General features: G+C 46.5%; 1 protein-coding gene across 1 annotated transcript in view; it reads left to right on the plus strand.

Annotated features, from left to right (window-relative positions):
- The window catches only part of LOC137432836 (WD repeat and FYVE domain-containing protein 3), a 223,909-nt gene that overhangs the window by 105,324 nt on the left and 94,511 nt on the right, over positions 1-24,074 (plus strand). The window contains exons 26-29 of the mRNA XM_068125081.2: positions 609-779; positions 9,813-9,967; positions 10,083-10,206; positions 11,414-11,628. Coding sequence (XP_067981182.2) covers positions 609-779; positions 9,813-9,967; positions 10,083-10,206; positions 11,414-11,628 — 665 coding nt within the window. The remainder of the gene's footprint in view (positions 1-608; positions 780-9,812; positions 9,968-10,082; positions 10,207-11,413; positions 11,629-24,074) is intronic.

Genomic DNA, 24,074 nt, shown 5'->3' on the forward strand with positions numbered 1-24,074 from the left:
ATTTTGTTTTCATTGGGGATTTTGTGATAAATTTTTGAGGGTTGGCGGAAATAATTATGTTTTAATGATCATAAAGAGGTTACTATATATTACACAGGCACTTTCTATACATCATGTGAAAGATAATTCAATTACCTTTCACCTGGTATACAACACTAACTGATACATATAGGAGATATTATTTGAAAGCCCCAAAACGAACCCTACCCCCTAAATCTTAGGCGGAAAAATTACCGAAAGCGTTATTGGGGTGGTCTGACAAATGTGATGATAACACAGATACGGCTAAGAGTTTCACACTGCTATCACATTTTTTTCAGCACTAGGGTCCCTGGCCTTGCCAAAAATAACTGTTAGCCATCCTCCCTCTGATTGAGCATAATGTCGAAAATTTGAGGGTCTGGCTCATAGCCTAGTTAAAGCCACAGATCCTCAAACTTGGTCGCAATTAGGTTTTTGGGACTTTAGAATGAGTAAAAATGTCAAGTAACTCTATTAAGTATGGTCTATGGACTACAGCACAATACAAAGTGTGTTTAATAGTGATACGGAACAAATGCGTACAAGTTTGTATTCTTCACTCGACATGCTTCCATTTTGTGGTCCAGTGATGCCGAATGGGTGCAGAGCTGCATGATGAGTTTAGCCATACTGCCGAAGCTCCTCCATGCCTTGTCTTCTGGGCCTCGATCTTTGCTCTCTCCTGCAACTCTAGCTGCCACGTCCCATTTTCTCACTGTGCTGCTTAAAGACATTCCCAGCAAGCATGGCCTGCTCAGGTATTGCAAGTTACCGTACACTTTCTGTGTCTTGTCATCCACGTTTCCTCATGCCAGTTGTGCATAATGTGTCACAACTCTACAACATTTGGTTTGCGTGTCTTTTAAGTGCCCTTTCTGTTCTCATCTGAATGTGGTGCGGTTTTGAATGTTGCCATCATGTGGAAAGTGTTGTGGAGGACTTGTGGAGGAGGAAAAGACATCTGTCTGCTTGTGGATACTTCGTGCATTGGATGTTGATTGATGATTCCGCTGCTATGATTAAAGCATTGCATATGCATTAAAGCATTAAAGCATTGCATTACCCTGGTGTTGGGCTAGCGGCTAGGGTGTCAGCTTAGGATCCTAGGATCCTGGGTTCGAATCCTGGTCGATCGCTGAATTAACGCCAGGGGGGTTGACTCAGCCTGTCATCCTTCCGAGGTCGGCTAATTGAGGACCAGTTCACTGGTAATTCCCTGTTTGTCGTTAAAGGCGGCAAAAAGGGTTGGCGTCAGGAAGGGCATCCGGCCGTAAAACATTGCTTCAAAAAGGGGACCGAAAAACAACAACAACCACGGTTCCCGAAAAAGGCCAACCCCTGCTTGCAGGGAAAAATGGCCTCTAAAGGTGGTTATTATTATTATATTTATATGCAAGGAGAATTTTTTTTTTTTTTTTTTTTTTTGTATACAAGATCGAGGCTCGTGAAAGAGCGAACATTAATCACACAGAAAGACAAACAAACACATAAAACAAATAACATCGGGAGCGGTAGACAAGATGGGGAGAGAGGGGGAAGGACATAAACACAACATTTGAGAGCAGGGACCGAGAGACATGGAGACATGGAGACATCGAGAGATCTGTGGGAGGGAGAGGGCTTTTGGGGGGAGGCATGGGAAGGGGGGGGGGGGGGTGGGAGAGGTATAAAACATATGGACACTGCCAGGACTTCCAGGAAAGAAGTTGGAATTTCAAACAAGGTGGATCTGGGGTGAATTAGTGGGGGTAGAAAAGATCAAGGTTTTGGATGGGGGAAGATAAGAGATGGTGGTGAACAGCTGTTTTAAAGACCTGGAGGGAGGAGTGGGATTGAAGGGAGTGTGGGAGTTTGTTCCAGAGGCGGGAGAAAAGAGGAGTGAAAGAGTGAAGGTGAGCAGAGAGCCGAGATTTCGGCAGTTTAACCAGAAGAGGGTTGCTGGCAGATCTTGTGCGACCTGTAGGAATATTTGGGGGACAGAGCACAGAGAGAGCTGGGGGAGCAAGGCCAGAGAGGAGTCGGTAGAAGACAGAAAGACCACCTACCTGCCTGCGGTGAGTGAGTAAAAGGCCCTCAGAGATAGCTTCATCGCGGGAGATTCCGCGATTCTAGCAACTGAAGTTGAAGTTCTTCAGTAAAATCATCGAAAATTGTTCAACAAGTTGGGGGTTTTTTTCAATGTTTTTTTTTCAACAGTCCCAAAAGGAATATGTAGAAACATTTGCAACAAGTCATTTTGGGGATTATACAGGGGTCAAAGTTCAAAATTGAGTCCTTTGGCCTCCATACCCTCTACAATTTCACCATTCCAGGCGAGAATTAGCAAAACGATACCACTCCACGGCCTCGACTGACTAAAGCAGGTAAATCTTGGTCTGGTGTTCTATTTTCGATTTTCCATCAGTAAAAGGTCACATTACACACACACAACAATTGTTGGCAAAGACTAGGGGTTTGGACTGTCAAACCTTTCTACTTAAGACAAACCAGACAATATTTGGTGTGACACTCCTTGCCACAGACTCTACAGTGCATTCAGAAAGTATTCAGACCCCTTCACTTTTTTCACATTTTGTTATGTTGCAGCCTTCTGCTGAAATCGTTTAAATTCATTTTTTCCCTCATCAATCTACACTCAATACCCCATACTGACAAAGAGAAAACAGGATTTTAGAAAGTTTTGCAGATTTTTTTTTTTTTTTAAACTGAAATATCACATTGACATAAGTATTCATACCCTTTGCTATGACACTTGAAATTTAGCTCAGGTGCCTCCCATTTCTCTTGATCATCTTTGAGATGCTTCCACACCTTGATTGGAGTCCACCTGTGGTAAATTAAATTGATTGGACATGATTTGGAAAGGCACACACCTGTCAATATAAGGTCTCACAGCTGACGATGCATATCAGAGCAAAAACCAAGCCATGAGGTCGAAGGACCTGCCTGCAGAGCTCAGAGACAGGATTGTGTCGAGGCACAGATCTGTGGAATCCTACAAAAAAAATTCTGCTGCATTGAAGGTTCCCAAGAGCACAGTGGCCTCCATAATTCTTAAATGGAAGAAGTTTGGAACAACCAGGACTTTTCCGAGAGCTGGTCGCCCGGCCAAACTGAGCAATCGAGGGAGAAGGGCCTTGGTAAGAGAGGTGACCAAGAACCCGATGGTCACTCTGGCTGAGCTCCAGAGATCCTGTATGGAGATAGGAGAAACTTCCAAAAGGACAACCATCACTGCGACACTCCACCGATCTGGGCATTATGGCAGAGTGGCCAGACGGAAGCCTCTGCTCAGTGAAAGACACATGAAAGCCCGCTGGGGTTTGCAAAAAAGCACCTAAAGGACTCTCAGACTGTGAGAAACAAGATTCTGTGGTCTGATGAACCCATGATTGAACTGTTGGCTTCCGTCTGGCCACTCTGCCATGAAGCCCACTCTGCCATTGATCAATGATCTCGCGAGATCACGGCGAGGCCACGTCTTTTCGAAGCTGCTCCATGCGCTCACGCTTTCGAAGCTAAGTGATATTTCTCAATTGTGTTTTTGTCGAGACTGTATCTATCTTTCGGTGTATGTACCTACAGCGTATCTTTTGGAAAATTTTCGGTGCTAATTTTTCGTTCATGTATACACAATCGTCGGTTAATGGTATCGAGTATTCTGCGGCCTAGTACTCGTAGGCTTAGACTACCGTACCGTCTCAGACCTTGTGGTTTGTTTTTCTCTCAGCGATTCGTCGAATGCGCTGAAATTATTTTCGTTCTCTGTTTCGTACCAGTCGTTCACCCCGTACCTCCTTGTTTAATATCTGTACTCACAAAAAAAAAAAAAAAAAACACAAAAAAATATTTCCTTCCCAGGTCTTATTCGTTATTTGTTCTTTTTGTTCGTTCGTTCTTCGTTCGCGATCACGCGGTTAGAAATGTATAGTCTCTCCCCTGAACAACTATTTTCTCTCATATATTATAACACCCTTTTCTTCTTTTCCTACAAAAGGATGCTTTCGTCTTGCTCACCAAATCTATTCATTCCAAAAAATATATATAATACCATCTCTTACAGTTCCTCCTTTCTACATTCCATAAACTATCCAGAACTCCATCCCTCCTCCAGTGTCCTCAAACGTATTTTTGACTCGAAGGTCTCAAACTCATTTTGCAAAAAATGTTCGTTTCCCATGAATCGTACACTTTTCAAAATCCAATCTCACCCCTCCCCTCCAAATCCTCCCCATCACCCATCCCTTTCAAATCTCCCCCCTTGCCCCTTCCCTCCCCTCCCTCCTAAACTCCCCCCACACCCCTCCCCTCCGAGACTCTCCCTCGCTCCTCCCCTCCTAGACTCCCCTCTCACCCCTCCTCCTCAAAGCATCCTCCCTGCTTCTTCCTCCTTCCAACTTTCACCTTCATCTCCCTAAACCTCCTGCCTTGCTCTTCCCCCTCCTCAAATAACACCTCACTGTGCCTCACCCAATCTCCATCAAACCTTTTGTCTGCCCCATTCTTCCCTTTCTCCAAGCTATTCTGAAATCTCTGACACACCTTCAACAGCTCTCCCTACCTCTTCCACATCTTACCCTACCCCTCCCCCCCCTGTTCTGGACCCGATGCTCCCCCTTCCTCTTCATTAACGGTATGGACCTCAAACATCCGGGGCCTTCGCTCAAACTTGACTGACCTCTCCATACAGGTTGCTTCTGACAAACCAGATGTGATCTGCTTAACAGAAACTTTCCTCCTTCATGATGTCTCTGATGCCTTGGTATCTCTTCCTGGTTACTCCCTCCTCCGGTATGATAGACCTGAGCCTCGTCCTGGTGGTGGGGTGGCAATCTTTATCAAAAACTCTCTTCCTCACTCTCCTTGCACTGCCCTCTCTCCACCCCACCCCCAGGAGTACCTCTGGCTACGGCCTCCTCTCCGCTCCCACCTTTTGTTCATATGTGTTCTGTACCGTCCTCCAAACAGTGATGACTCCATTTACACTTCACTGTCGGACAACATGGACCAACTTCTCTCAACTCATCCAAACTCTCTCTTCCTCATATGTGGCGACTTCAACTGTCATCATGCCAGCTGGCTGGGTGTGGGTTCCTCTCTCACCAGCCATGGCACGTCAGCAAAGGACTTCTGCGACTCATTGGGACTGACACAATCTGTCAATTTCCTGACCTGGATCGCAGTCAATGGAGTATCTTCTCTTCTGGACTTGGTTATGACAAACTTCCCTGCAAATGTCTGCTGCTCTTCTTCTGCTCCAATCGGTTAATCTGATTATTGGCTTGTTAAAGTGGACATCTCTCTGGCCATTCTCAGAGAGCCTCCTTAGCGCCGACGAGTCTGGCATTTCACTCAGGCTGACTGGCACGGTCTGCAAGCAGCCATCGATCATCTGGACTGATCTCCCATCTCTACTGCCTCTGACATCAATTCTTCCTGAGAATTCTTCCGAGGCAAACTGCTCTCTCTCATGCACAGATTTCTCCCATCTCGTCTTCAGTTGTCTTACCCTTCCTCCCGTTCATGGTACACGGAATCTTGTGGTGAGGCTGTTGCCCTGAAACAACTTGCTTTCGTCTCCTGGAAAGCAAATCCAACGGAAGGAAATCTCATTTCCTTTCACAAAGCCCGAAACAAGTGTGTGTCCACCCTCAGGAGAGCCAGGAAACAATATCTCACCATTCTCAAGACCGAACTCTCTTATCTGTCTCCCTCTTCCAAATCCTGGTGGCGTCTGGTCAAATCTGTTTCTGGTGTTTGTTCCCCCTCCATCCCCTCCCTCACCTCAAACGGCTTAACGGCTGACTCCGCACATGAAAAAGCTGAATGCCTCAACTCTGTGTTTGACTCTAAATCTTGTGTCCCAAACCCATTCCTCTCTGTACCCACCGTACCCAGTCGTACCCAGCTGCTCCTGGACTCTGTGTCCTTTCCTACTGACAAGGTGGAAAAGTTTCTGTCAACCCTCGACTCTGATTCTGCAACTGGTCCTGACGGCATCAGCCCACGGGTCCTAAAATCATGTTCTTCTGCTCTTTCACTCCCTCTTTCTGTTCTCTTCACCCTCTCTTTTGCTCAAGGTCATCTGCCATCTGCTTGGAAATCAGCCAACATCACCGCTTTGCACAAAAAAGGTGCAAAAACAGATCCCAGCAACTACAGACCAATCAGCCTTCTCCCAATTATCAGCAAAGTCATGGAATCCATCATTGCTTCAGATATTAAATCTTTCCTCTTCTCCAATGGCTTGATCTCTGATCATCAATTTGGTTTCAGACCTGGTCACTCTACTCTGGACATGCTGCTTCTGCTTTCTCAAAAATGGATGGAGGTCCTCAACGCCAAACAGGAAATTAGAGCTGTCTCCCTTGACATTTCACGTGCCTTCGATACGGTCTGGCACCCTGCTCTGCTCTCCAAACTCTCCTCCTTTGGTATCCATGGAAATCTCCACGCATGGCTGGCTGACTTCCTCTCTGGTCGTAGTCAACGTGTGGCCCTGAATGGGTTTCTCTCATCTCCTCTTCCTGTTCAGGCTGGAGTTCCCCAAGGTAGTGTTCTGGGCCCTGTGCTTTTTCTGGTCTTCATCAATGATCTCTCTGACTCTCTTGAAAATCCTCTCTATCTCTTTGCTGACGACTCTACTCTCTGTCGCTCCATTCCTCATCCCTCAGATCGGCAGTCTGCAGCCTCCTCACTCTCTGCAGACCTGGACAAAATCACAGACTGGTCAAACAAGTGGAACATGTCTTTCAATCCTGACAAATCTCTCACACTTACAATGTCTCTCCGAAAGGACCGACTGGACAACCCTCCCATCTACTTTCTCAACAATCCTCTCCAAGAAGTTCTGTCGCTCAAGCTTTTGGGTCTCACTATCTGCCATGATCTTTCTTGGGAAAACCACATTTCCAAGCTGGCCTCCAAAGCCAGTCGCCGACTGGGCATCCTCCGTCGTGCGAAGTCCTTCCTTGGCACACCTGAGCTCCTCACCACATACAAGGCTTTCATCCGCAGCTCAATGTAATACTGTTCCCCCCTCTGGGCTGGTGCTCCTGCCTCACACCTTGCTCGGCTTCACGCTGTTGAGGCCAAAGCTTTCAGAATCATTGGAATCTCCTGCGATGTAGTCAACGCCGAGGGCCTTTCACTCACTCACCGCAGGCAGGTTGGTGGTCTTTCTGTCTTCTACCGACTCCTCTCCGGCCTTGCTCCCCCAGCTCTCTCTGTGCTCTGTCCCCCCAATATTCCTTCAGGTCGCACAAGATCTGCCTGCAACCCTCTTATGGTTAAACTGCCAAAGTCTAGGCTCTCTGCTCACCTTCACTCTTTCATTCCCCTTTTCTCCCGCCTCTTGAACAAACTCCCCCACTCCCTTCAATCCCACTCCTCCCTCCAGGTCTTTAAAACAGTTGTTCACCACCATCTCTTATCTTCCCCCATCGAAAACCTTGATCTTTTCTACCCCCGGTAATTCACCCCAGAGTCCTTGCAGTGTTCATATGTTTTAATCCTCTCCCACCTCCCCCCAAGTCCTCCCGATGTCCCTGCTCTCAAATGTTGTGTTTGTGTCCTACCCCTTCTTCCCCCTCTCTTTTGTGTCCTCCCCCCTCTCTCCCCATCTTGTCTGCCGCTCCCCTTGTTTTTTGTGTTTTGTGTGTCGGTTTGTCTTTTTGTGTGATTAATGTTTGCTCTTTCACGAGCCTCGATCTTGTATACAAAAAAAAAAAAAAAAAAAAAAAACCCAGATCAGTGGAGTGTTTCAGTGATGGTTGTCCTTCTGGAAGTTTCTCCCATCTCCACATAGGATCTCTGGAGCTCAGCCAGAGTGACCATCGGGTTCTTGGTCACCTCTCTTACCAAGGCCCTTCTCCCCCGATTGCTCAGTTTGGCCGGGCGTCCAGCTCCAGGAAGAGTACTGGTTGTTCCAAACTTCTTCCATTTAAGAATTATGGAGGCCACTGTGCTCTTGGGAACATTCAATGCAGCAGAGATTTTTTTGCACTCTTCCCCAGATCTGTGCCTCGACACAATCCTGTCTCTGAGCTCTGCAGGCAGTTCCTTCGACCTCATGGCTTGGTTTTTGCTCTGATATGCATTGTCAGCTGTGAGACCTTATATAGACAGGTGTGTGCCTTTCCAAATCATGTCCAATCAATTGAATTTACCACAGGTGGACTCCAATCAAGGTGTAGAAACATCTCAAAGATGATCAAGAGAAATGGGAGGCATCTGAGCTAAATTTCAAGTGTCTAGCAAAGGTGTTGCCTGGTGTTGGCTTAGCGGTTAGGGTGCCGGCTTGGGATCCTAGGATCCTGGGTTCGAATCCCGGTCGATCGCTGAATTAACGCCAGGGGGGTTGATTCAGCCTGTGATCCTTCCGAGGTCGGCAAATTGACTACTAGCTTGCTGGGATGAATGACCACGGTGTGTGGGGCGATTTAGAATCGATACACCGTATCCCTGCGCATCGTAAGAGCGTGACCAAGGGTTGGCGTCAGGAAGGGCATCCGGCCATAAAAAGATTGCCTCAAATAGGGAACCATGATTGTCATGGGGCCCGCAAGGCTAACCCCTGCTCTAGCAGGGAAAATGGCCTTAAAACGATCATTCATTCATTCATTCATATTCATTCTAGCAAAGGGTATGAATACTTATGTCAATGTGATATTTCAGTTTTTTCTTTTTAATAAATTTGCAAAACTTTCTAAAAGCCTGTTTTCTCTTTGTCATTATGGGGTATTGAGTGTAGATTGATGAGGGAAAAAATGAATTTAAACGATTTCAGCATGAGGCTGCAACATAACAAAATGTGAAAAAAGTGAAGGGGTCTGAATACTTTCTGAATGCACTGTATACATCAAAGCAGGTAAACTTTTCTGGGGTGTCTTTCTTTTGATTTTACAGGGGTCAAAGTGGATGGGGGGGAAGGGAAGAGGGCTAGACATTGCTTTATCTTGTGAATATATACGATTTTAGTTACATCCACCACCAAAGGTGGACAGAGGTTATGGTTTTCACCCTGTGTGTTTGTCTGTGAGCAGAATATCTCAAAAAGTTGTGGATGAGCTATGACAAAACTAGGTGGATGAGTTGGTTTGGTGACAAGAACAAGTCTACTCGATTTTGGTTCAAGTCCAGATCCAGATCCGGCCTATCAGTGAGATACAAAACATAAACTGTTTAGCCCGGTGGAGGTATGTGCTCTACCAAGTGCCCGTCCTACTTTGTAGATGTTTCTCCTTTTGGAGAGTGAGCAACGTCGCGTGAATCTGTGGACCAAGCAAAACTCCATCAGCTAATATCTGAACATGACAATGATGTTCACATATTAAAAAGGAAGACATTTCCTGTGGCCAATTGCCATTGCTTGTTGGCGAAACCAAACCTCCAATGACTTTCCCTTTGAAGAGAGATTGGTATAGTGAGACTCGCTGGCATTAATGAGCGCGAGCATGCACGAAAGGCCTTTTTTGTGCTGAATATCTTTTTGCGAGCATTTTCAAACACAGTATGTGGGTGAGGTTCGGGGCAGAATCCTTCTGAAGGTTACTTTGTGAACCAGACAGCTGTTGCTGACTCAAGTAGAATCCCTGCATACTCTGTTTTACTGAAATCTTGTGTTTAAATGCCAAATTCTGTTCATTATTAACCTTATTGTGAGTTTGTGACATTAACCCTTTTCTTTTTCTTTGTCACAATTACCTCCCTTAAATCCATAGCACCACTGCAGTTTGAATGCCTTCTCAATCTGATAATTATGTACTAACAAGCATACTTATTCTTTTTAGTTTGGGGCAATTCTTGGTGTGGACTCTACCTGCGACACCAGTCTCTGAGAAGGCTGTGGACTTGATTTCCGAGTTGTCTGATAAAGCAGCAAATGAAGAAGAAGAAGAAGAAGAAGAGGAAGCAGAAGAAGAAGAAGAAGAAGAAAGTGAACATTGTGCGTTTCATTTGTTGTTGTTTTGTATGCCAACTTTCCTTTGGCTGTTGACTTTGATCTTGCCGAGAAGGTCCTTCATGCTTGATTGTGTACCTGATTGCTTTGCCTTTTCCAGCAACAGCAGACCATGAGGCATTGCCACTAACGTGCTCTCACATTATTCGACTGCGGAATTGCCTGCTGGGTGTGATGCTCGACCTGGTGTTTTCTCACACGGAGAAAAACCTTTTGAATATACAGTGAGAAATTTTGGATTCACATTTGTATTGACTTCTCTATCATAGCATGGCTGTTAATTCCCTTCTGCTAATTGAGAAACTTGGTATGTTGAACTAAATCTTCAACATACCAATGCTTGTACATTGTTTGAATGGAAACAATGGCAGTGCTGTTGTTGTTGTATATCCCTGGACAGTTCTCTCGAACAAACCCCCGGCATGGAGACAGCCGACAGATCTCGTAATAGCGACACAGAGGTCCTCCACGTCCAGGATGGTGTACCCCCTTCTTGCCTCCTCCCCCATCCCCTCCTCCACCCTCCTGCCTTCATGAAGTCAGGGCCGAGAGAGAGAGACAGAGACACACACAGACAAAGGGCCCATGGGGACCGACCGGCACTCTGATTGTGACAGCGCTGCCATGAAGAATTCGGGCAGCAGGGGAAGAATAGCGCAATTGGGTTCCCCGACTTGCGTGGGGGGAGAGGAGGGAGGGAGTCCAACCACTGCGAAGAGGCATCCCCGATAGTTGTCACAATGACAGTGTTGTCTTTGTCGCTGATGCTCAGCTCCTCCGATTTTGGACTAACGGCCCTTTTGATTAATTTATCTGCATTAAAGGATGCTTGTGTAAGACCTACATTAATAATTGAAAGACAAGCAAGCAAATTGAGGCAGCCATTAAATAGGTATGCAGTCCTATGCACAATATGCTTTCTGGAAATGACAGCACCAGTGATAAGAAAAAGGTAAAAAGAAAAGCTTGCAAAATAATAGTTTCTTTTAATCACAACTTGGAGATTTTGCAGCATTGTGTGAATCTGTGTGCCCAGCGGATGGATATTGGCCATGTAGCTGGGCTGAAGAGAATTGTATCGATTTAATATGGTGAAATAATGCTGCCAAGATAACCTTTCAGACTCATAGGTGTCACTTGAACTTCATAACGATTGATCGTGCACACAATAGCCAACCACTGCATGTAGAGATCCAAAGAAACGCACGAGTTCATCCAGTTACCTGGAAGCACGAGATATTGATATGGTGTTTAGGCATAGCAGTGGGGAGATTACGATGGATGTGGAGGAGAGAGAGCATCAGCTTATCACCGTGGAATTTGTATAACTGATATTGCAGACGCTTGTCAGTTGTTTCTGTAACTCTTATGGTGCTACCTTTATTTTAAAATTTGGCTAACAGGGTCACTTTGGTCTGCGATTGGATGCAGGACTTGCGAGGAAATACTCCGAGTTTTGGGATTCGACTGGGTTCTGCTGTTCCTTCAGCCACATGTGCACCCATCGACCGTTGTGCTGGGATTTCGCCTCCTGGCAGCACTCATCTCGCATTCCCCCATATTGCGCCGGTTTCAGGAAGGCGCTCCTGGCGGGGGATGGCTCAATCAACCTCTTGGTGACCACAGCTCTCCAGGGCACATCACAGGTAAAGCTGAAGATGTATTTTTTTCGTCCTTTGTTAGCCTTTATTGTCAATTTTTTGCTCTTTTTGTTGGTGACCCAAATTATTTATTTATTTTTTTCAATCATATCTTGATTATTATTCCATCAGATTGTCACAGACGCGCGTCATCCACTTACCTTCAGGCTGTATAAAATTTGATTATTGACCCCACTTTCAATTCTATTTTTAATAAAACAAACATGTGTATCCTAGACTTCTAAATACTGTCCTAGTTACATGGATACAATTTATTTTACATACAGGGGTCAGATGCAAATGCAGGAATGCAAACAAAAAGTAATTGAGTGAGAATACGAGATGAAAGAATATCCCTATGGAACGTAGATGACTGCTGGAGACCACATGGTCTACACTCTTACTGCTCAGGGCCGTTGGGAAGAGCTGTTTCAGTTTTAGATGTAACTCTGGGTGCCACTCACGAGGCCCAACTCTCCAGCACTCCACTAAGGACTGTTCTTTTCTCCCAGAGTGCACTGTCCAACTGATGAACAATAATTGCTTCCCAATATTCCTCAACTGATCTTCCAACTCAGGCGCATCCCTATGGTGCTCGATGTCTTAAAACCCAGTGGGGTGGGTCCCACCTTTCCGAGTCCTATTATCCTTCCTCTGCTTTTGTAGCAATCCATGTCTGCAAAGGATGTTGACACAACCTCCCCTCCCTGATTTCCCATCTCTCTCCCCCCTTCCCCCCACCTCCACACGGCACACCCCCTATGTTCTGAATCTTAAAGGCTGAGGGCGAGTCACACTTTTTTTTTTTCTCCACAAGATCGAGGCTCGTGAAAGAGCGAACATTAATCACACAAAAAGTCAAACCGACACATAAAACACAAAAAATAAGGGGAGCGGTAGACAAGATGGGGTGAGAGGGGGAAGTACACAAACACAACATTTGAGAGCAGGGACATCGGGAGAAATGTGGGAGGGGGAGGGCTTGGGGGGAGGTGTGAGAGGTATAAAACATATGAACACTGCAAGGACTTCCAGGAAAGAAGTAGGAATTTCAAAAAAAAGTGTATCTGGGGTGAATTAGCGGGGGTAGAAAAGATCAAGGTTTTGGATGGGGGAAGATAAGAGATGGTGGTGAACGGATGTTTTAAAGACCTGGAGGGAGGAGTGGGATTGAAGGGAGTGGGGGAGTTTGTTCCAGAGGCGGGAGAAACGGGGAATGAAAGAGTGAAGGTGAGCAGAGAGCCTATATTTTGGCAGTTTAACCATAAGAGGGTTGCAGGCAGATCTTGTGCGACCTGAAGGAATATTGGGGGGACAGAGCACAGAGAGAGCTGGGAGAGCAAGGCCGGAGAGGAGTCGGTAGAAGACAGAAAGACCACCAACCTGCATGCGGTGAGTGAGTGAAAGGCCCTCGGAGTTAGCTTCATGGCAGGAGATTCCAATGATTCTGAAAGCTTTGGTTTCAACAGCGTGAAGCCGAGCTCGATGTGAGGCAGGAGCACCGGCCCAGAGGGGGGAACAGTATTCCATTGAGCTGCGGATGAAAGCTTTGTATGTGGTGAGGAGCTCAGGTGTGCCAAGGAAGGACTTCGCACGATGGAGGATGCCCAGTCGGCGACTGGCTTTGGAGGCCAGCTTGGAAATGTGATTTTCCCAAGAAAGATCATGGCAGATAGTGATAGTCAGAGAGCCTACTACACTCTATTTCAACCCATAGCATACAAAAGGTTTGACCCCCTAGAGTTGTTGGGGGTATCAAGCTGAGTAAAAAAAAGTATGTAAGATTGACCCCCCCTGCTGGAACTAGTCACCAGACCCCCCTAAAATGACCCCAATAATGGGTTATTTCAACCCATCTCATACATGGACCAAATTTGGTTACAATATAGTGTCATGTCAGGACATTACAAAAATGTCAAATCTAACAACTTACCCTGCTGGAAAGGTGATGTTAGACCCCCCGCAAAGTACCCCCCAAAATGGGTTATTTCAACCCATCTCATACATGGACCAAATTTGGTCACAATATAGTGTCATGTTAGGACATTACAAAAACATCAAATCTAACAACTTACCCTGCTGGAAAGGTGATGTTAGACCCCCTGCAAAGTGCCCCCCCCATAAAAACGGGTTATTTCAACCCATCTCATACATGGACCAAATTTGGTTACAATATAGTGTCATGTCAGGACATTACACAAACATCAAATCTAACAACTTACCCTGCTGGGTAGGTGATGTTAGACCCCCCGCAATCTCCTATTGCATATACGAACCAAATTTGGTCACGATGTACAAATATAACAAATCTAACGTTACCCTTCTGGAAAAGGTGGGTGATGTTAGACCCTTCCTCAAAACAATCTACACACAAAATACATGATACTTCAAATATATAAACTCACCATCAGTCAATGAGGATTACTATTTATTATCACAAGACTCAAACATAAACGAAACATGACTTCCTGTCAGCAACAGAGCTCTTATTTTAGGGAAGACATCATGATTTATCGTTGTTTTAAAATTCATTTAAAACAATAAATGATACAGGAATAGGTCATTGGTGTGGTCATCAGCATCATCATCAGCGTGGTTTATTAAGTTTATTAAGGCTACACAGAGAGAAATGTTTACACAGCTTGTGTACAATTTTACACATTTCTGATGTTAAAATAGAACTCCAAAACTGTTACCCCCCCCCCCCCCCGGAATATACATGAAATAGGTAAACCTTGCGTGGTGAGGTTAAGGGAGTCATCTCTATGCAATACTGAGCATCAAGCTTACTTTTAAATCAAGGATAGGAGGGTGGACTTATATTTCAGAGTGACTTGCATTCCTTTCACACCAGCATCATTGCAACATCAAATTTCAAACGGGCCAATGTGCATCATCAAATTCTTAAAATATAAGGGATGTAATTTTGTACCTTGTACATTCTTTTTTACTGTATCCATTGTGGTATCTCTGTCAGAGTCCATCTGTATCTGAAAATTAATATCACAAATCAAATAAAGTCAGCATACACTACAAGTGTTGGTTAATGAAATCAGCATACACACTACAAGTTACAACTACAAGTATAGAAGTTTGATTTAACTATTAATCTCCATTGTAAGAGGCTTCTGAGCTTTATTAGTTAATCTTTGTAATAAGATTAAACATTTTAAATAATCAAACCAATGCATTTCAAATAATGTTTGATTGTTAAACATTTTAATATCCTCTAATGTGGAACAAATATCAACTTTGTTATCATTATTAACCAAAAGAAGAGGGGAATGTCAAGAGGAAAACATAAATTCTTCAGATTAAGTTTCCATACTTACTATATGAAAGCATGTTGCTTAAAAACTGGAAAATCTAGAATATGCAGTTCCTCAAGGAGGGGCTCGTTCAGTATCTGTGAAAGTTAAATACAAAATGTATTTGCTATTTGACCATATAATGCTCATGAAATTTAGGATAGTATGCCTACAAGTCAATCATCTCTGATTGGTTTCATTCAGGCTTCTATTATTATATTATATTTGATCATGTCATGCTATTATAAGTGCATCAACAATATTTTATTGGTTGTCCTCTATTGGCTTCCGTAGTTTACAAAAAATATTACCAAGGAGGGCCTAGCAAGGTCATTTGCATACTTTTACTAAACTAGGGGCATTAAATGATGATGTATGTCAATGTACAGACATGTCTTAAGCTGTTAAGTTGTTACATTTGATAATTTGTAATATCCTGATGACATGATTGTGACCGAAGTTGGTTCATGTAAACGATGGCTTGAAACAGGGGTACTTTGGGGCCGGGGGGGGGGGGTCTAACATCACCTACCCAGCAGGGTAAGTTGTTAGATTTGATGTTTTTGCAATGTCCTGACATGACACTATATTGTGACCAAATTTGGTCCATGTATGAGATGGGTTGAAATAACCCGTTTTTAGGGGGGGGCACTTTGCGGGGGGTCTAACATCACCTTTCCAGCAGGGTAAGTTGTTAGATTTGATGTTTTTGTAATGTCCTAACATGACACTATATTGTGACCAAATTTGGTCCATGTATGAGATGGGTTGAAATAACCCATTTTGGGGGGTACTTTGCGGGGGGTCTAACATCACCTTTCCAGCAGGGTAAGTTGTTAGATTTGACATTTTTGTAATGTCCTGACATGACACTATATTGTAACCAAATTTGGTCCATGTATGAGATGGGTTGAAATAACCCATTATTGGGGTCATTTTAGGGGGGTCTGGTGACTAGTTCCAGCAGGGGGGGTCAATCTTACATACTTTTTTTTACTCAGCTTTATACCCCCAACAACTCTAGGGGGTCAAACCTTTTGTATGCTATGGGTTGAAATAGAGTGTAGTAGGCTCTCTGACTATGAGACCCAAAAGCTTGAGCGACAGAACTTCTTGGAGAGGATTGTTGAGAAAGTAGATGGGAGGGTTTTCCAGTCGGTCTTTTCGGAGAGACATAGTTTCGGAGAGTCACATTGACTTCCGGGTTCGGTTGCGAGAGGACGCTGGCGTTGCATATTCGCCGCTTCTCCGACTGGATGGATGTACAGGGTCTGCTTCTACTTTTCTGACCTGACATCTCACACCTGTCCTGCCTTTTCACACCCGCACGTGCCGCGTGTTCTCCGGCTGGATAACGGAATCTGCTTTTGATGGTACGGAATACGGAATCGAAAGGCCCGCTCCCGTTGTTTGTGGCCGTGGCCTTGTTTGCCGGTGGCCTTGTGGTCTTGGTGGCCTTGTGGCCTTGTTTGCCGCTGTGGTCTTGATTAGCGGCTGCAGTCGTTTGCCGCTGCGTTTGCCGCTGCGTTTGCCGCTTTGCCTCCTCGACCTTGGCCTCGTACTCGTCCCTTCGCTCCTGCCTGGCATGGCTCTGAAGTACTCCGCCGCAAGGCTTCTTCTGCTCAATACCCGCTCCACCCCATCATGCATCTCTGCCATCAAATCAAATGGACTCCTCCGACGACCCAGGTACATTCACCGTGGCTCCGGTCGCAAGTTTGTTTATTTGCAATCAGGTCACTCCATCCCCGTCCTCTGGTCGGCTCAGTGCACTCTCACTCTTCGTCCCAGCGCACCTGGTCACAGCAACCCACACGATCGCACCTCTTGCCTACGAACCCTGGCTAAATCACCTGAATTCATCCCTGCTGTTCAAAACAACATCAAGCTCACCCTGTTCAACACCCGGTCCCTCAACAATAAATGCCTCATCCTGAACGAATACATCCTGGATAACAAACTGGACTTTCTCTGTCTCACCGAAACCTGGCAACAACCTCTGGACTACTACACACTCAACCTCACCACACCCAATGGATATTCCTACGTCAATAAACCACGCTCGGAGGGCCGAGGTGGTGGAATTGCCGTTATCCACCGTCAAGACATCAAGACCAACCTCATCTCCATCTCATCTGCTCCATCATTTGAACACCTGGCTTTAAAACTCTCTGGTCACACGCAGTCAGTCATGGCTGTCGTCTACCGCCCTCCCAAACCACACCCATCATTCCTGTCTGACTTCTCCTACTTTCTGACCCAGCTATGTTCCCTCTCCCCCTCAATCCTCCTCCTTGGTGATTTCAATATCCACATGGACTCCACTGACTCCACAATAACCACTGACTTCACTGATTTACTCACCTGCTTTAACCTCACTCAACATGTCGACTTTCCTACCCATATCCGTGGTCACATTTTGGACCTTGTCTGCTCCACTGGATTAAATTTGCACCATCTCTATGGCTCCGACCTCACCCTCTCTGACCACTTAGCCATCACTCTGACCATCAACATCCCCGCCCCAACACCAAGGCATTATCGCACAATCAACTTCCGTAAGCTAAACGCTCTTTCACCTACCTCATTCTCATCCACCCTCTCTGAAAAAATGTCCACTTCTCCCTTCATTGACCTCCACACCCCCTCCGACCTCACTGACTACTACAACCACACTCTCTCCTCCTGCCTTGACCAGCTTGCGCCTGTAAAAACCAAAACAGTTTCTTTCACCCATTCTGCTCCCTGGTTTACCCCTGAACTCCACCTGATGAAAACTCGTGCTCGCCAACTTGAAAGACTCCGCAATAAAACGGGTCTCACAGTTCACTCCCAAGCCTACAAGGACCACATACAACACTACAAAGATGCCCTCTCCCGCGCCCGCTCTGCCTACTACTCTCAAATTATCCACTCTGGCTCCGGAAACCCAAAAGCACTCTTCTCGACAATAAACAAACTCCTCCGCCCCCTGAACACCACCACCCAGTCATTCACAGTAGACAACTGCATCTCCTTCCTCTCTTTCTTCCAACGCAAAATTGACAACATCTACAACAGCTTGACCACCGCCGCACCCGCTCCCCCTCCAACCACCTGCCCCCCCTTGTCCTGCCATCCCCTGTCTCGGTTCTCCCCAATCTCTCCTACTGACCTCTCTGAACTCCTCATAGGAATGAAAACTGCCACCTGCACTCTTGACTCCATCCCCTCCAGCTTTGTCAAAGCCTCCCTCCCTGCTCTCTCTCCACTTATCATTGCAACAATAAACTCCTCCCTGTCTACAGGCATCGTCCCACCTTCCCTCAAAATTGCTGCTGTTACCCCCATTCTAAAAAAACCTGGTCTAAACCCTGACACCCTAAACAACTTCAGACCCATCTCCAACCTACCCTTTCTGTCAAAAGTTTTGGAACGCGCTGTAGCCACTCAACTCAAACATCATCTCTCTGCCAATAACTTGTATGAAACATTCCAATCCGGATTCCGCTCCAACCACAGTACTGAAACTGCTCTCCTCAAAATCACCAACGACCTTCTCCTCTCCTCTGACGCTGGCAACCTCAACATTCTCGTCCTCCTCGACCTCAGCGCTGCCTTTGACACCATCGATCACACTATCCTCCTCACCCGACTTGAATCCACCTTTAACGTCACCGGCACTGCCCTCTCTTGGATTAAATCATACCTCTCTGACAGATGCCAGTTCATCTCCATCAATAACTGCAAATCCCCCACTGCTCCCCTCCCCCAAGGTGTCCCCCAAGGTTCAGTTCTTGGCCCCCTCCTCTTCATCCTTTACCTGTCCCCGCTCGGTCACTTAATCCGCCGTCATGGTCTCCAATTCCACTGCTTCGCCGATGACATCCAGCTTTTCATCTCCACCAAGTCCGTCTCCACCGACACCCACTCTATCCTGACAAACTGCATCACTGAAATAAAATCCTGGCTTCAAATCAACTTCCTCAAGCTTAACTGTGATAAATCTGAAATAATCATCATTGGCCCAAAAACGCTCACAAAATCCACCCATAACTTTGCCCTCAACATCGACGGTATCCCAGTATCCACCTCCCCTCACATCCGGAATCTTGGCGTCATCTTTGACCAAACCCTTTCCTTCGACAAATACACTAAACAGATCACAAAGTCAGCCTTCTTTCACCTGAAAAACATTGCCCGTCTCCGCTCATCCCTCTCCTCCACGGCTGCAGAAACCCTCATCCACGCCTTCATCACCTCCCGTCTGGACTACTGCAATAGCCTCCTCTATGGTTCACCCTCAAAAATCACCAATAAACTCCAATACATTCAGAACTCCGCTGCCCGTCTACTCACTCATTCCCGGACCCGTGACCACATCACCCCCGTCCTTTACAAGCTTCACTGGCTCCCCATCCCCCAGAGAATCCAGTACAAAATCCTCCTCTTGACATACAAAGCCCTCCATAACCTGGCCCCATCCTACCTGGCTGACCTCCTCTCCAGACACACTCCCACCCGCAACCTCCGCTCTGCTGGTACCAACCTCCTGACCCCCTCCATCCGGACCAAATTCAGATCCTGGGGGGACAGGGCCTTCTCCATCGCTGCTCCCACCCTCTGGAACTCACTACCTCACACCATCAGAGACTCCTCCTCACTCACCACATTCAAAACATCACTAAAGACCCACCTGTTCAACGCTGCATTCAACATTCAACCCACAGCATTTAACCCCTGACTATCTCTTCTCCTTCTCCCTCCTTTTGCTTTAAATATTTCCCTATTGATTCTTGTCTTGTCTTTTTGATTCTTGTCTTATATATATGCCGTATATCGCTGCTGTTTGTTTTCTTGATTCTTGTCTTTTTGCAATTGTTGTTTTCATGTATTGTTATGCATTATGTTTTCCACTCTGTCAAAGCGCCTTTGGGCTTCTGGAAAAGCGCTATACAAAATAAATGAATTATTATTATTATAGTAAGAGTGTGAGATTTGTCAGGATTGAAAGACATGTTCCACTTGTTTGACCAGTCTGTGATTTTGTCCAGGTCTGCAGAGAGTGAGGAGGCTGCAGACTGCCGATCTGAGGGATAGGAATGGAGCGGCAGATAGTGGAGTCATCAGTAAAGAGATAGAGAGGATTTTCCAGAGAGTCGGAGAGATCATTGATACAACAACAACAACATGCATTTTAAAGGCCATTTTCCCTGCTAGAGCGGGGGTTAGCCTTGCGGTCCCCATGACAATCTTCTCCATTTTGCCCTGTTTTCTGCATCTCTCCTTGTTAACCCCCTTGCCCGCATTTCTTCTTCCACCATCTTTAGCCAAGTCTTTTTCGGTCTTCCCCGTCCTCTGCTTCCTTCTACATTCATTTCCATCACTCTTCTCAACCAGTCACTTTCATCCTTCCTCAACACATGACCAAACCATCTCAACCTGTTCCTCTCCACAGCATCAATCACAGGCTCTATTCCCATCATCTTTCGCAATTCATCATTTGTCTTCCTCTCTCTCAACGATACTCCACACATCCACCGAACCATTCGCATTTCCACCCTTTCCAACCTTCGTTGCTGCTCTCCTTTCATTACCCATGTCTCGCTCCCATAAATCATAACACTTCTCACACATGCAGCATACACCTTTCCCTTCAGCTTCAACGACACTCCCCTCATCATCAGCACGCCACCCAGTTCCCGAAACTTCTTCCATGCACATCTCACTCGAGCAACCGTTGCCGAGTCTGATCCACCTTCTCCATTCAGCATGTCTCCGAGGTAGCAAAATGTTTTCACACCTTCCAGCTTCACGCCGTCTCCAAGATCCAACTCAACATTTCCTCCATCTGCAGCTCCCTCTGTGCACACCTTACATTTGAATGTAGCTGCCACACTGGTTAATGACCCTCTCAGACCACTACATTTTTGATGAACCCACTCAGCGCACATTGTACATTGAATGGAGTTCACTCCGACACCCTTCCTACACACAGCACAGGGCCACATCCCAGTTCTGTCCACCTCACCACATGCTTTACCACTTGCCATCACCTTCGTCTTTCCGATATTCACCTTCAGACCTTTTGTCTCCATACATTCCTTCCACTTGTTCATCTTTTCCTTCAGTCCATCCATACTTTCCGCAATCAACACCAGATCATCTGCATACAACAACTCCCATGGTAAACCCTCCTTTACGTTCTGAGCCAGCACCTCCATCACAGCTACAAATAGTAGTGGACTTAGTACCGACCCCTGATGCACTCCCACCTTCACCTCAAACTCACCACTGTTCCCGTCCTTCGTCCTTACAGCTGTGCGTGCTCTTTTGTACATTGCCATCACTACTCTGATCAACCATTCCTCCACTCCTAACTTCCTCAATGCCATGAAGATCATTGATGAAGACCAGAAATAGCACAGGGCCCAGTACACTACCTTGGGGAACTCCAGCCAGAACAGGAAGGGGAGATGAGAGAAATCCATTCAGGGCCACACGTTGCCCATGACCAGAGAGGAAGTCCACAAGCCATGAGTGGAGATTTCCATGGATACCATAGGAGGAGAGTTTGGTGAGCAGAGCTGGGTGCCAGACCGTATCGAAGGCACGTGATATGTCAAGTGAGACAGCTCTGATTTCCTGTTTGGCATTGAGGACCTCCATCCATTCTTGAGACAGCAGAAGCAACATGTCCAGAGTAGAATGACCTGGTCTGAATCCAAATTGATGATCAGAGATCAAGCCATTGGAGAAGAGGAAGGATTGTATATCTGAAGCAATGATGGATTCCATGACTTTGCTGATAATTGGAAGCAGGCTGATTGGTCTGTATTGCAAGGATCTGTTTTTGCACCTTTTTTGTGTAAAGCGGTAATGTTTGCTGATTTCCAAGATGCTGGCAGATGACCTTGAGTAAAAGAGAGGGTGAAAAGAACAGAGAGAGGGTGAGATAGAGTGGCAGAGCAGAATTTTAGGACCCGTGGGCTGATGCCGTCTCGTCCAGTTGCAGAATCAGAGTCGAGGTTTGACAAAAACTTCTCCACCTTGTCAGGAGAGAAGGACACAGAGTCCAGGAGCAGTTGGGTTCGACTGGGAAAGGTGGGAACAGAGAGAGATTGGTTTGGGACACAAGATTTTGAGGCAAACACAGAGTTGAGGCATTCGGCTTTGTCACGTACGGTGTCAACTGTGTTGCCATTTGAGGTAAGGGAGGGGATGGAGGGGGAACAAACACCAGAAACGGATTTGACCAGACGCCTCCAGGATTTGGAGGAAGGAGACAGGTTTGAGAGTTCAATCTTGAGTGTGGAGAGATGCACTCCTGGCACTTCTGACGGTAGACACACACTTGTTCCGAGCTTGGTGGAAGGAACTGAGATTGCCTTCAGTTGGATTTGCCTTCCAAGAGGCAAAGGCAAGTTGTTTCAGGGCAACTGCCTCACCACAAGATTCAGTGTACCATGGACGGGAGGAAGGGTAAGACAACTGAAGACGAGATGGGATAAATCTGTGCATGAGAGAGAGCAGTTTGCCTCGGAAGAATTCTCAGGAAGAATTGATGTCAGAGGCAGTAGAGATGGGAGATCAGTCCAGATGATCGATGGCTGCTTGCAGACCATGCCAGTCAGCCTGAGTGAAATGCCAGACTCGTCGGCGCTAAGGAGGCTCTCTGAGAATGGCCAGAGAGATGTCCACTTTAACAAGCACATAATCAGATTAACCGATTGGAGCAGAAGAAGATCAGCAGACATTTGCAGGGAAGTTTGTCATAACCAAGTCCAGAAGAGAAGATACTCCATTGACTGCGATCCAGGTCAGGAAATTGACAGATTGTGTCAGTCCCAATGAGTCGCAGAAGTCCTTTGCTGACGTGCCATGGCTGGTGAGAGAGGAACCCACACCCAGCCAGCTGACATGATGACAGTTGAAGTCGCCACATATGAGGAAGAGAGAGTTTGGATGAGTTGATAGAAGTTGGTCCATGTTGTCCGACAGTGAAGTGTAAATGGAGTCATCACTGTTTGGAGGACGGTACAGAACACATATGAACAAAAGGTGGGAGCGGAGAGGAGGCCGTAGCCAGAGGTACTCCTGGGGGTGGGGTGGAGAGAGGGCAGTGCAAGGAGAGTGAGGAAGAGAGTTTTTGATAAAGATTGCCACCCCACCACCAGGACGAGGCTCAGGTCTATCATACCGGAGGAGGGAGTAACCAGGAAGAGATATTAAGGAATCAGAGACATCTTGAAGGAGGAAAGTTTCTGTTAAGCAGATCAAGTCTAGATTGTCAGAAGCAATCTGAATGGAGAGATCAATCAGGTTTGAGCGAAGGCCCCGGATGTTTGAGGTCCATACCGTTAATGAGGAGATAGGGGGAGCATCGGGTGCAGGACAGGGGAGGGTAGGGGTAGGGTCAGATGAAGGATGAGAGGGGGAGGGAGGGAGAGCAGTTGATAGTGTTTCAGAGATTACAGAATAGTTACAAGAAAGGGAAGAATGAGGAGGACGAAAGGTTTGATGGTGATGGGATGAGGCACAGTGAGGGGTTGTTTGAGGGGGGGCAGAGGAAAGTAGAAGGTTGGGGGAGGTGGACGTATGAGATAGAAGGGAGACAAAGTGGGGAGGAAGCAGCTTTGAGAAGGGGGTGGGAGGAGGGATAATTTGGGAGGGATGGTTGGGTGGGAGATTTGAAGGGGAGGGGTTGGGGGGGAGTTTTGAATGAGGGGGGGGCAGGGGAGAGTTTTGAATGGGGGGTGGCAAGGGGGGAGTTTAGGAGGGGAAGTGCAAGGGGGGAGTTTAGGAGGGGAGGGGCAAGGGGGGAGTTTAGGAGGGGAGGGGCAAGGGGGGAGATTTGGAGGGGAGGGGCAATGGGGGAGATTTGGAGGGGCAAGGGGGGAGTTTAGGAGGGGAGGGGCAAGGGGGGAGTTTAGGAGGGGAGGGGCAAGGGGGGAGTTTAGGAGGGGAGGGGCAAGGGGGGAGTTTAGGAGGGGAGGGGTAAGGGGGGAGATTTGGAGGGGATGGGCAAGGGGGAGATTTGGAGGGGAGGGGCAAGGGGGGTTGAAAGTGGTTGATTAATGAAAGATGAACATTTATAACAAATTGGGTTTATTGTGATTTTCAAGTTAGCGATCCGTTTAAGAACGATGGAGGAGGGGTGGAATG

This window comes from Myxine glutinosa, chromosome 8 (assembly GCF_964187855.1).
Source record: "Myxine glutinosa chromosome 8, kmMyxGlut1.1, whole genome shotgun sequence".
In the NCBI taxonomy this organism is placed as follows: Eukaryota; Metazoa; Chordata; class Myxini; order Myxiniformes; family Myxinidae; genus Myxine; species Myxine glutinosa.